Source organism: Mycteria americana, chromosome 3 (genome assembly GCF_035582795.1).
Source record: "Mycteria americana isolate JAX WOST 10 ecotype Jacksonville Zoo and Gardens chromosome 3, USCA_MyAme_1.0, whole genome shotgun sequence".
NCBI classification, from domain to species: Eukaryota; Metazoa; Chordata; class Aves; order Ciconiiformes; family Ciconiidae; genus Mycteria; species Mycteria americana.
In genome coordinates, this window is record NC_134367.1 from 51,386,846 (window position 1) to 51,400,915 (window position 14,070).

Genomic DNA, 14,070 nt, shown 5'->3' on the forward strand with positions numbered 1-14,070 from the left:
GAAAGGAGGTTGTAGAGAGGTGGGGGTCGGTCTCTTCTCCCAGGTAACAAGTGATAGGACAAGAGGAAATGGCCTCAAGTTGCGCCAGGGGAGGTTTAGACTGGATATTAGGAAATTTTTCTTCACCGAGAGGGTTATCAAGCATTGGAACAGACTGCCCAGGGAAGTGGTTGAGTCGCCATCCCTGGAGGTATTTAAAGGACGTTTGGATGAGGTACTTAGAGACATGGTGTAGTGATGGTTTTTGGCAGTGTTAGGTTTATGGTTGGACTCGATGATCTTAAAGGTCTTTTCCAACCTATATGATTCTGTGATTCTGTGATTCTGTGATCAGTGAGAGCAAAATGCTGCTTCTTCCTGTAAAGTTTTACTCATCCTGGTAACTGTTATTCCAGAGGGGTAGTCAATCTTTGAATGACAACCCAAATCATTATTCAAAAATGGTTAATGGACACACCACACAATAGACCAACCAACAATTCAATAATGTAGTAATACTCATAAGAGTTGTGCATCTGCAGTTGGTGTTTTTAATTGTGTGAAGCTCTTAAAATACCTCCTCGGCCCCATTTTTGCAGCTGTCTCAGAAGGTGCTGTAAAATGATGCACAACTACATAGCCACTATTTTTATGAGAGAAAGCATCAGCATACCTTCTTCACATTATGAAGATTTGCAATACCACTGCAATTCTGTTCCTCACATCTTCTATTAAGTTACCTTGACCATACAAGAGACCCACATTTGAAGAAGTATTAGATTTAGCTTTTGTTAGCTCAATAGAATTATCCTTGGTTTGCAGACTTTGTGTAATCCCAGCTGTCAGCTTCGATCTTTAAGAAGAAAATACTTCAGTGTTCAGACCAGGGACATGATTCTTTCTTCTTTTTTTTTTTTAAATCACTTCAATGCATTCACATCTTGCAAATATATACCTTGACTTTTAATAGTCAAATTTAGGGATCAGTAGTCAGAGCACTCCCCCCCTCCCCATGCTCTTATTATCAATTTTATCTCCTAACTATAATCACTTCCCAACTTTTAACCACCACAGAAGTTCACTATGAATTGTTCTGGCAGAACAATATAAGTTTAGCATTCATTTTGCCTGCTTGATAATAAGGAGTCTGGTGACTCTTCCTTGAGCATTTCTCTCATCAGTGCAGTATTTGGCTTGAAAGCCCATGGAATGCAACTAGTGCTTTTTCATTGTTACTTCTCTACTGTATTTTGCAAATAAAAACTGGAGTTAAAAGGCATCAAGTGTACAAGCCATTTAATTTAAACCTAGTCGTCATTCTTGAGTTTGAACACCTGACACTGCTTATGATCTACAAGAGTTTTTCCTGCACAACATGAACTTCAGAAGTACTTTGAAAGATACCATAATCTCATTTAGACCATTTTGAAGTTTTATTTGCAACTATTGCGATTACAAAGAATGTAACAATGTAAATTTGCATTTAAAGTGACAACCCTTTCTAATAAACAAGGTCACAAATTAGTGTGCACCTATTCTGGCTTTGGGCAATTTTCATAGGATGGAAATTTTCCTGCATGACAATTTGTCACGGTTTACAGCATTGCATTTTCATAGTTCAATACATAGGAACAGAAATACATCTGTTCCTACTTGCAGAACACTCGTATGTATTTCTGAAATATAGAAATACAACTTTAATTAATCGCTTTCATTTGTTTTATTGAGAGGAAGAAAAGGAAGAATCCATCCATGGCTTTTGTCAAGTCATACAATACACTAACAGCCCTGATTCTCTCCTCCCTGAATTTATTCTCTAATTAGACTTGTTTGTTTTTTTTAAAACAGGACTAGGGATAGAATCACTGTCTTGTTTACAGCCCTGCAAGAGACTGAGGTTAAAAAACTCAAAGAGATGCACACTATTACAAATGCAAACAGCCATCAAATTGTCCAGTTTATTGATGGGAATTCAAAATTGATACAAAACATGCCCTCTTTGCATGTTGTATTTTACTTTTAAAATGTTTCCAACAGTGTCAGGTAGATTCAGAGTTAAGAATATACTTCGGCTTTCAGCATGTACCTTCTTTATAAAGGTATTACACAAAAGCCACCAACTTACTAACACGTGGTCCCAAAATTGCTTTCAGACATTTTGTTTATCAAAAGACTCAGATCTTCTGCTGATCTGATGAAATAAAGGCTTAAAAATGTTTTAAGCCATTAATAAGTATCCTATGGCAGAGTCAAGAAAGTTTGATTTCCATTATAATTTGGGCATAAAAAGGCAACAGTCCTAAAAAAGCAGCCCTCCAGAATATATGGAATGTGGCAATGGGTATGATGCCAATTTATAATGACCAAGTTATGTAAAACAGATTTTTAAAGCTATGAATGATGTGAGCAGTATCACAGCAAAATATTTAATGAATACCACAGAACCAATCAAGTTTGAAAGTTGAGCAGATGTTGTTTCAATCAACAGAGATTTGTAATGTCAAATATACCAAAACGTTTTCTAAAATAAATTCCTAATGCAGAAAAATTGATTTAAAGTTTGCTCCTAGCGAATAGTACCTTTTATTTAAATTGGACCCTAAACTGATCAGACAATACATAGCCCACACTTTCGGACATTTATAATAAAAAAGCTTTTATTTTCAATTGAAACAAATGCACCATCCTGCACTTGAAGGCTATAATGAGCCATAAGCATATCCCAAGGTGTATCAATGGCAACAGATTTGTTTCACCTCCACTGAGAAGTTACGTAATGCACTCTTAATTGGTAAAGAAAAATTAAATTCAGCCTTCTCAAAGCTTCTGTACTGTGTTTCTTGGTTATTGTACAGTTCCACAGTCAGACCAAGAGTTTGCAGTGTGTGCAGATATTGTAGTCAATCAATAGTATTGTTTAATCATCATCTTCCTCCTCTTCCTCTTCCTCCTCAAAACTGTCTTCAAAGCCCTCACTGTCTTCCTGGTCCTCATCACCTTCTATTGCTGTATCCCATTGTGGATGATTTTCTGGCACTGGTTTTGCTTCATGAACTTCCAGCTGTGATTGGGTAACGAAAAAGAAAGAAGACAGGAAAAAAGGGTTACAGACAATACATTCCAATTTGGGAAAACAAAACAAAAGCAAAAATGACACACCACACAAATGGACAGTTTAAACAAACAAACAAACCCCCAAAACAAACAAACAAAAAAACCCCACCAAACACACACATACCCCCAAACCAACAACTGATTCCAGAAATAAGGCATGCCAGACCTCAAGGTATAAAGCCAGAGCCAACCATACTGCAGAAATTGAATAAACATGAGAAAACATGTATTAAAATATACAGGCACTGGAAAGCATCACAAACTTTAGTCCCATTTAATCCATCATAAAATCGCCACTACTGGCATCAGGCAGAAATTGCTTATAAGTCCCTCCTTGCCACTGTTTTAAAATTAGGACAGCTTGAATTCTTAAAGATAACAGGACTTCTGGGGTTTTAATAGCCATAAGAAGTAGCTTTCAATATAATATAAACATATAACACAATTAAACATCACCTTCAATGGTTTAATCTGGTCCAATCCCATATATGAATCCGATCTTAAATAAACTGTGTACTGATAGTTTCCAGGCTTGCCTGGTGCTGGGAACTTCAGCTCTACCTACAAAACAGAAATCACACCATAAGTTCTTACTGCTTTCAAGTGATACATTGGAACAAGTACCTCAGTATTCTAATGAGCAATACATAATACTACAGAATAATATTTTCTTAAGAAGTTTTAGTTTCTTACAAGTGTCACTTCTTTGAAAATCTCTACATAATACCCGCAGGAAAAAAGAGAATACCCAAGCACAATACCTTCCATCAAAGTTGAATAATCATCGAGTCACATTTTTTTCTCAATTAGACCAAGTAACTCTACATTAAGTACACAATTTCACCCTGTTGTATGCCCCCTAATTCTCAAAACCCCAAACAGGTTAAAATATTTTGTCTGCTGAAAGTATTAGTCTAACTCTACTGTTATTTGAAATTGAACATAAAATCTAGTTTGAAAGAACAAAATACATCAAATCTCCATTTTTCAGAACAGCAAAGAACACAGCCAACGGTTACAGTCTCAGAAAGGTTCATATGAGCCGAGGCTAATTAATTTGTCACAGCCTCTGCTTTACAGAAAAAGAACACTTAGTATTTCTCATACATTTGAATAACTTTAAGAATGATCATTGTGTATGAATACCGATTTTCATCAGCTTTTGATATTAGGGGGAAAAAAACATATTCTGCAAAGAAACTTGAAAGTCGTCTTAAATTATTTTTTCGTTCTCCATTATCAATTTTCACAGTTAAAAGGCTCTTCTCTACTTTTGTCAGGAGAGTAAAATTTGTTTTCCATCTTAAGAGAAAAATATGAAAAAATTAAAATCTAAATGTATTTGCATACCATAAGATACTTCAGTATAGTTCTGTAATACCCCAAAAGAAAATTCTTGAAGTACTTTACCTCTTCTTTATCTTTTAGTGTACAAACATGATATGGCATACATATTAGCATCTGCTCCTTCCGGTCTGCAATATACAGCCACCACCATTCTTGTTTTTCCTTTCATAAAAGAAAAGGAAAAAAAAGCCAACCAGAATTATTGAAGTCATATGAAATGATGCCCCTACACTTTATAACAGGTAATTATGATTCACTGGTCCTTATAATACAGATAGAAAGGAGGTGGTTTGTGTTTGGTGTTTTTTTTTTTAAACCCTTGGGTGTGTATGAATAAAATATACAGTATATATTGCACTCTGAAAGCAAACAGGTTATCGCAAGTAACTGTTAGTCTGCAAAGGCTTCATTCTGTATATTCAGCCTAAGCTACTACACAAGACATGGAACCGTTCTGAGGAATTGTGTCCACTGAGGATTAACGAGCAACTTCATGCAATATAATACTACCTTAAATCCTTCAACAGAAATCCAGCCTGAATAAAAAGGTCAGTATATAAAGCAAGGCATGCCAAAAGACAGATGAAGTACTCTTTCCAGTAAACAATCTTTTTCAGGAAAGTATGCTTTGCCCCACTTCTCCTCTCCCTCTCCAAAAAGTAGGAATCTGCTGAAAGTTGGAATTTGGACATACCGAGATTTCACTTCAAGGAAGTATTAACTGCAGGCAATATCAATATTTATGAAGGATACCCAACAACTGCAGCCTATGACACACAGCTTTCAAAATAGCTACAGGTCTCAAAGGTCTTGCCACTGCAGGCACTAAAGCAGAGTTCCTAAACTAAATGAAATTCAATGAGTGCAGTCCATCATAAAAGACAGCAACACTGTACAAAACTAACAGTTTATCCCTCAATTGGAGTCAGATTTTTAAGACTGTGGTGCAGTTCAGCAGCGCAGACACAACCATTCTCAAATGGGAAAGACTGTAGCTCTTCAACATCAACTGTTCTTCATTTAACCACTATTCCTTTTTGGTTAACCCTCTGACACATTTTAAGCAAAACCCACTTTGTTTTAATAGAAGCTGAAAGCTTTTTATTGCAAAGAAGTCAGTTCAGTACTGCAAAGCAAGTTTCCGTTCCTTCACCTCCTTAAGTCTTTTCTTAAAAAGAGTGAGGGGGTGGATGGGTGTGTGGCACAGAAGACTTCTTCATAAATATGAAGAAGTATTTTAGTAGATCGGTAATAGTCATAACAGCGTAGTCTTACCCTTAGGGAACAAAGGGGGAAAACCCACACCTTTTAGACAACCCAAATGTTAGCCTGCTGAACAGTGTTCCAAAACAATTTTTATCCACCCCTGATAGTGGTAACTGATCGTGTTTATAACAGACTGGACCTCTAAAGAGTGCATCTTATGACAGTCACCAGTCAAGCTCCAAACCAGGAGGCCAATTTTTATATATTTATACCAACAACAATCAGGTAGTTGCTTCGGTGCCACATGAAAGTGGTTGTTTTGTTTTTAATGTAACAGCATTAGAAGGACTGAATAAAAGGATTCAGTGGACTTTAACACCACCACTGAGCCCCTTCCAAATTCCACAGGTGGGAAGCAAATGCTGTTCATATGTAGAATTTGAATAATTTTTGTCTCTACTGGAAGAGTCAAAAGTTCAGTAGTTTTGGTGTGTTGTTTGGTTTTGTTTTGTTTTTCTTTAAACACTTCAGAAGCCAGTGTTTGGTGATCTGGAATTTAAATAATGCAGGCTGAAAAATTACAAAAGCTAAATTAACTCCTTTTCTCTTTTGAAGTGACTAATTGTTATGCTAGTAATAATTATCACAGAATCGTATAGGTTGGAAAAGACCTTTAAGATCATCGAGTCCAACCGTAAACCTAACACTGCCAAGACCACCACTACACCATGTCCATAAGCACCTCATCCAAATGTCTTTTAAATACTTCCAGGGATGGCGACTCAACCACTTCCCTGGGCAGCCTGTTCCAATGCTTGATAACCCTTTCAGTGAAGTAAAATTTCCTAATATCCAGTCTAAACCTCCCCTGGCACAGCTTGAGGCCATTTCCTCTCCTCCTATCACTTGTTACCTGGGAGAAGAGACCGACCCCCACCTCTCTACAACCTCCTTTCAGGCAGTTGTAGAGAGCGATAAGGTCTCCCCTCAGCCTCCTTTTCTCCAGGCTAAACAACCCCAGTTCCCTCAGCCACTCCTCATAAGACTTCTGCTCCAGACCCTTCACCAGCTTCATTGCCCTTCTCTGGACACGCTCCAGTACCTCAATGTCTCTCTTGTAGTGAGGGGCCCAAAACTGAACACAGCATTCGAGGTGCGGCCTCACCAGTGCTGAGTACAGGGGCACAATCACTTCCCTACTCCTGCTGGCCACACTATTTTTGATACAAGCCAGGATGCCATTGGCTTTCTTGGCCACCTGGGCACACTGCTGGATCATATTCAGCTGGCTGTTGACCAACACCCCCAGGTCCTTTTCCCCCAGGCAGCTTTCCAGCCACTCTGCCCCAAGCCTGTAGCGTTGCATGGGGTTGCTGTGGCCCAAGTGCAGGACCTGGCACTTGGCCTTGTTGAACCCCATACAATTGGCCTCAGCTCATGGATCCAGCCTGTCCAGGTCCCTCTGCAGAGCTTTCCTCCCCTCAAGCAGATCAACACTCCCACACAACTTGGTGTCACATGCAAACTTACTGAGGGTGCACTCGATCCCTTCATCCAGATCATTGATAAAGATGTTAAACAGAACTGGCCCCAGTACTGAGCCCTGGGGAACACCACTTGTGACCAGCCGCCAACTGGATTTAACTCCATTCACCACCACTCTCTGGGCTCAGCCATCCAGCCAGTTTTTTTACCCAGCAAAGAGTACACCTGTCCAAGCCACAAGCAGCCAGTTTCTCCAGGAGAACCTCCACGAGAATCACCATCTCACAGAAATATTCAACTAGCAAACTACAGATTTACAAAGGCAAGACACTCACACCAGCAACCAAAACACCCTGATTAGCACAGTTGAGTCCCAGAGCAGAGTGTAAAATTAACTCAATATGTTAATGCCCCTTTTTACAGTGTATAAAAGTGAAAGCAACTGCATCACAGTAAAGCAACAGCATTCCTTCATGTATTTAGAACAACAGGCAGGCACTGAGAACAGGACAAAAACCTATTAATATACTATTTAAGACCAGAATTTGTAGAATCAAGAAGTCCTTTTTACAACTATTCCAAGTGATTTTCTTTATGAAAACCTGTCCCATGTGATTATAAGGCATAAGTTATTTTATATGTAAGTTTCAGCAATAAATATATTGTCAATCTGCTTGACAGCTGTAGCAAAGAAGAATCTTATGCAGTCGAAGTGTTTATTTCCTAGCCAAGGGGCCTCTAGGAATAGAAGGATAAACAGTATAAATAGTACAGATGAACAAGAACAAGAAGCTAGATTCATTACAGAAATGGCTACTCACCATTTTGGGCCTATAAGGACTCTGACCATAGAAAAAAGGATCTGCATTTATATTAATACATTATTTTTCACATTACCAAAACACTGTGCTGACTTACCATACATTGTGTATGCTTCCATCACCCTCAATGGCAAGGAATATATTTTTTTTAGAACAAAAGATCAAAACTGTCAACTGGATTTTCACAAAAACTGGTAAAAATAACAGCCAAGGGGGGGGAAGAAATACCAGAACAAACAACATTCATTGATCTAATGCTCAAAGGAATCTATAAAGTAAACTCTTTGGGAGTCAAGCTCCAGCACCAAAGTGCCACTGCTTTTTTATAGAACGGATAACTGTGCAGGAGTGTCATTTTCCTCTCTCTTATTGGGTGAATTTAAAGTTTATGCCTGTAAGAATCTGGCAAGCTAACAGGCAAGCGGGCAAAATGCCCTTTAACAGATGGGTGCAAGGTTTGGCATGCCAGGGAACCAGTATGTTCATGAAATTGGAACACCAGGGCCAGTTTCTACCTAAAAATGTCAAAACTACAATCTGTGCACTTTCTGGATCCATGGATGCAGGAGCAGAAGATAATTATTTAGGAACCTGCATAGATTAAAGATGCATCTCTGGCAAAGTAATCAACTGCCCCAAAACTTAGATGAAACAGTGTTAAGGCTACCTCCTGAGAACAAGTATATTAGGCTCAGCTACACTCAAACATCCATAAATTCTGGAAATACAGAGATTCACACAACTACAGCATTTCATCCTTAACTCTGCATCTCTGAACTGGCCATGACCACAATACACGTAATACTCTAAATCACAGATGAAAAACCACCCAGAGAGTACGATGGATTTTGTTCTTCGGACGTTGCAAATCAACTCGTATCTGAACATGCTCCAACTGCAGCTACAGCACTAAGTACAGCTGCATTCAACTTTCAGGAAATCAGTGAAGAGAGGGTGGAAAATGCAGTACCATAAGATAATACGTGTGTATCTTTCAAGTTCAAGCATTCAGTTCAGCCCTAGATTTTTTTTTTTTTTTTAGCATAGTACTGTATTTAAGTTTTATAATAAAACCCATCAGCAGCTTGGTTACACACAGCTGAAGCTTAAGCAGCTTTGTACAGAGTAAGTGTAAGTGAAGTCTCCAAAGGAACCCTGAGCGCAGTAAAAAAGAAATACGAATAGTTAGCACCTCTGTGGCACTGGGCATAGCACATACTCACTGTTTGAGCTTAGACTGATGACCAAAGCCAGCTGCCTTCGCAGCAAGGAGGTATTAAGACTCTGCTGCATAGTTGACATGATCTAACACAGCCAGAAGAGCAGAATGCCAGTACACCTTTTTCTGTTTATACTGGTGTACCGCTGGAAGCTGTACTGAGAGATGGGAGGGTACCTAACGGTGTCAGGAAAATACAGCATTAAGATCAGCCATTACAAAACTAGACATCCTGAGGCCACACAACTCTCAGCTAAGGCCTTCAGGAAGACAATTTCCTTGGTTTATTTGTATATCTTGTCTGGCTCCTTAGCAACAGGTCTTGTTTCCCACACTTAGCTTTCTAATGATGGCAGAACTAGGTAAAAACAGCAGGAATAGTATGATCACAAGCATGGGGACCACAAAGTATGTTTTGCACACGCAACAAGCTGTACAGGGTATAGACATAAAGAACTTTGGGAACTGAAAAGAGGGAGCAAATATACAGTCTTCCATTTTTCTCATGTTTTCCTGTTCTTCCCTGTCTCAGCTGTCTCCTTTAAATCACAAGAGGAAGCATAAGCCTTGCATCTCACCTCCCTGTTATTGGAGATAACACGATGAGAGAGAAGAGACCCTAGATTAATTCCCTAGTCAGACAGCAGGGAAGCAAAGGAAACCCCCTCTGAACCACTGACCTGGAAAGAAATTGTAGCCAAATACTCCTTCCTCCTGGTTCCAATCTGGTTGCTTTCCAAAGACCTAACTGATTTGCTCAGAACACAAAACCCACACTTTAAAAAAATCCCATCTTTTTCAAGGTTTCATTGCTGTAATGGGTTTTCAGACACCTATTGAGTGGTTAGCTGGTTGTGTAAGTAAAAACTGATATATTGGAACATACTTTCAACACAAAGACTGCTGTAGAGACACCTCAGTCTGTCTGCTATACTGAGTCAGCACTCTCAAATACATCCCTTTCTCTGATACCCATCCACACCTGATCTTGTATTTTTGAGCTCTACAGGAAAGACTGTTCCACAAGTGGCTTCCACCACTTCCAGACTACACTGTGGTAGAAAGAGACAGCTTTGCCAACCCTCCCCATCTTCCACAGCTGCACATTGTGTTGCCAATGCGCTGTTGCGTTGAGACTGGAAGTCAAGCAGCAAGCCAAAACAATCTGCTGATCCAAGTGACCCCCAAACTCTCCTGTCATTACTGTTAACACAGGAGGGGTCAGGACCTCTCCCACTCACAGGCACTTGCAGTTAGATAAAGAGCAAGTAATACAAACATTTAAAAAAAAAAAAAAAGGTGAATACTCACCTTCTATAGCAAAAAAAAAAAAAAAAGACAAGAAAAGGACTACAAATTTGATCCCTATATACCTGAAAGGTTTCATTCTGAATCTATGTATCTATATGTAGCAGATCAGCAGAAAAACACTTTAGCATTATTGCCATCAAAAAGGAACCTTAAATTCTATACAAGTTTGCAAGTCTCTGGGAACAGGATAGAAAGAATAATACATTAAAAGTTTTTAGGAAAGTACCTGAAGAAGTTTAACAGGATTTTATAAATCAAGACTTTTTTTAAATGAAGATTAGCAATTTTTTCAAGTATTAGACTTTTTAAAAAGCCCAGTATTTACAGTAAAAATATAAAAAGAGTAATTAATTTGTATTATATTAATTCTCATGTTTCACAACTGTAATGTTTTCTATTACTGACCTCAGGAAAAAAAAGACTGTAAACAGGATGCGTTATCTTTGACTTTGTTTCAAGAAGGGCTCTTTCCTTTCTCTGTATACTTTGCTGTAATTCTTGCCACTCCTGTCAAAGGCAAGTTTAAAGAGTTACTGTGCAGTAGTCATCTTTTGCATTAAAAAAAAAGAGAAAGAAGTTTTAGCCCATGGAAATTATACATATGACAAGTTCTTGTGCTACACTACACATTATAAAAGGGAAAGGCACATAGAGATTAAGTTATACAGTATGATTAAAAGAAAAAAAAAAAAAAAAAAATCAAGCCACAGTGAAACTAAAGAGACCATTCATGTAAATATTTAAAAAAAAAAAAACAACAAAAACCCCAGAAGACAGACCTGCGGGGCTTGCACACATTCTTCAAAACTCACTTCTACAGCACTGCCTATAAACACTGACTACTTGAGCTGTAAGAGTCTTGATTACAAGCTTAATAATTCTTTTCCCATCAGAAGCATATTCTCACCCTGTACAGGACTTCCAGCTGTCACTCTCAAGTCTTCCACTGTAAGACGTGTGGTGCAGAAATCATCTGCCACCACAATGCCTCATTCTCAATTACAATTTCTAACGGCTAACTTGATGATTAACAGTTACTAGAGTTTCGTAAGCACATGTACAAGTTCGTTCAACTACTGCATGCTTATACTATGTGCTATGCAGTATGCCACAGCCACTGCATGTAAAGAACAAAGTTCAAAGGAGAGACTTTATCTCACAAAATCTGGAGCAGCTAGTAATCAAATTAAGCTGAAAGAAAAATGACAATCTTTCCCTGAAGTTAAGCTATTTTTCTCATGTCATTTTTTTAAGTTTTCCATCTACACTGCAAAGACCCTTCACTGCTCTCTCTGAAACAGACGTGCAATGACAAAGCTCTTAGGCCAGAATGAGGTCTGAAAACCTTTGGAGAACTGCAATTACTCCTTCATCCTAGTGTTGCCTAGCCTGAGGGGATGCTAGAGGATTAAAATGCATTTTCTCTCAACCCCAGAGGCAACATTACCCTTCAAGAAAAAGTAAGGCTTACAGCTTCATCATCTTTGTTTTGCTTCTCATCTTGTTCTCTGTCAGAGTCTCTGTCACTTCCATCATCTTTTTCACTTTGAGAGTCCCTGTTTGTTTCTTCTTCTTCAGATTCACTTCCTTTATCAGAGATCTCCTCTTCTTCTTCCTTCGCAACTACTTCCTAATAGGAAAGAAAAAATAAAAAACAAAAACCTCTAACTTAGTTTGTCTGCATTACTGTAGTACACAGCATTCACAGCACCTGTCTTAAGGTCATAACCCTTATTTCCTATTTTGATCTACACTCTCTTTGTGTCACAGAGTATGTCTACAGTGAAGATTAATCCTTTTCACCTCTCGTGCTAAGAGGAGCAGGAGAGCAATTTTCCTTCTCCGTATGGCACGCACAACACGAATAGGAGAAAACAGTATTTGATTCTGGGGTCGCATTTCAAAGAGTCATAAGAAAATTAGAGAGAATATAAGAAAGTACCTACAACATAGCCCATGAGGTGGAGAAAACACCATGCAGTGGGAGCATAAAGGTACTAAAGCTACTTAATTTACAGAAGAAAGTCTCATTTCAGTTTTTTCCTTTAAAGGAAAAGTAGAAGGTACAGAACAATTCACCTCCCAGAAGGCAGCATAACAAGAACTAATAAGAAGGGACTATGAAGCCGGACTTCTAAAGTAGTGGGGCACAACTTTCAGCAGGCTGCTGGAAACATTACTGCAGTGGTTCCCTGATTACTTTACCAGTGATTTTTAAATGTAAAGAAAAAAAAAAAAAGCTATTTTAGGAGATATGCTTTACAAAAGCATAGAATGAAGCATAACAGACAGATACAAAAAACCCGTGAGATGAGGAGTGGTAAGATGAACAAAATACTAGAATATCAATGAAGCTATGAGCTACCCCATTAGCTTGTTTTTGCTTCTGCTGTTTCGGTGGCTGCAATGAAGGTGGCACGGGCTTCTTTTTCAATGGCTTCTTTTTCTTTGATTTTGAAGCTTTCTTGGTTCCTTTATTCTTTTGCTGCCATCCTTTGCTCTTAACTTTGTTGACATCTCCTTGCTGTAGGAAAGCAGTATTTAAAATATTTATTCTGTTCATTAAATTTCAGGCATTCACTGTATGTTAAGCATTTTAAGCTGAGAACCAAAGTTAGAAAGCATAGCTCAAGAGACACTTCAGTAGGCATTTCTGGAAAAAAAAATGCTTGAGAAGCACACAATTAGCAACTCAAGATCTGAAAGAAAGTTCTCTTCAGCTAGCAAGAGGAAAATTCATTCTTCACTTACTCCATCTTCTGTTGGTTGCTCTTCCGCTGCACATATAGACTGTTCCTTTTCAAACACTTCCTGGTTAGAGAAAGATATGAAAACTATTAATGCCTCTCTGTACCAAAAGAGCAAATTATTGTTTTATATTTGAACTTAAACCTTCGGACCTGATTAAGGTGATTTAGTTTTACTCATTATAGCAAATTCTTTTATCAGTGACAAACAGAACAGAGGATTAAAAGATCAAAATTAAACACTATTTTGAACATTTGGTCTAGGATTTTTCCATCACTAGCATTATAAAGAAATTTAGTAACAACATATCATCTTGTTCCAAAGAATCTACTTGTTTTATAAAGCATAGAAATCCAGTATCACAAAAGCAAGCAGTAGTAAAATGCAAATTCTGCTCCAGTTGCCAGAGCATTAAAAACTTCAACAGCTGCACTGCTACTCAGGGACTCAGTACAACAAATCAAACCAGAAATATGAAACGTTAAGACAAAACACAATGTTAGTATTATGTAGACTAGAACGTCTCTATGCAAATGGAATTTTTTCATGCATTTCTTTCTTCAAAACATACTATATGCCATTAAAAAAAGAGCTGTCTTATATAAAGATGGCAAATATGAGATACCACCACAAAAAAAAAAAGCATCATATAAAAGGCTAGCTCTAGTTTTTAGGTCATGTATCTCAATGCCAGACTGCCTAGTGGAGTTCACATAGAAAACATCTTAAATGAGTTTTCTATATGCTGTCAGACATTTTAATTACGGTCTAAGTACAGTTCAATATGTTCATAATTTTCAGTTTCCTTCATTTATAAGATCTAGCACAGTGATATAGTGC

At 38.1% G+C, this 14,070-nt stretch overlaps 1 protein-coding gene across 1 annotated transcript in view; it reads right to left on the reverse strand.

Annotated features, from left to right (window-relative positions):
- Window positions 1-1,915: 1,915 nt before the first annotated feature.
- The window catches only part of SEC63 (SEC63 protein translocation regulator), a 65,776-nt gene continuing 53,621 nt past the window's right edge, over window positions 1,916-14,070 (reverse strand). Inside the window, exons 15-21 of the mRNA XM_075498494.1 lie at window positions 13,234-13,293; window positions 12,848-13,006; window positions 11,954-12,112; window positions 10,888-10,989; window positions 4,504-4,602; window positions 3,550-3,654; window positions 1,916-3,040 (exon numbers count right to left, since the gene is read on the reverse strand). Coding sequence (XP_075354609.1) covers window positions 2,897-3,040; window positions 3,550-3,654; window positions 4,504-4,602; window positions 10,888-10,989; window positions 11,954-12,112; window positions 12,848-13,006; window positions 13,234-13,293 — 828 coding nt within the window. The 3' untranslated portion in view covers window positions 1,916-2,896. The remainder of the gene's footprint in view (window positions 3,041-3,549; window positions 3,655-4,503; window positions 4,603-10,887; window positions 10,990-11,953; window positions 12,113-12,847; window positions 13,007-13,233; window positions 13,294-14,070) is intronic.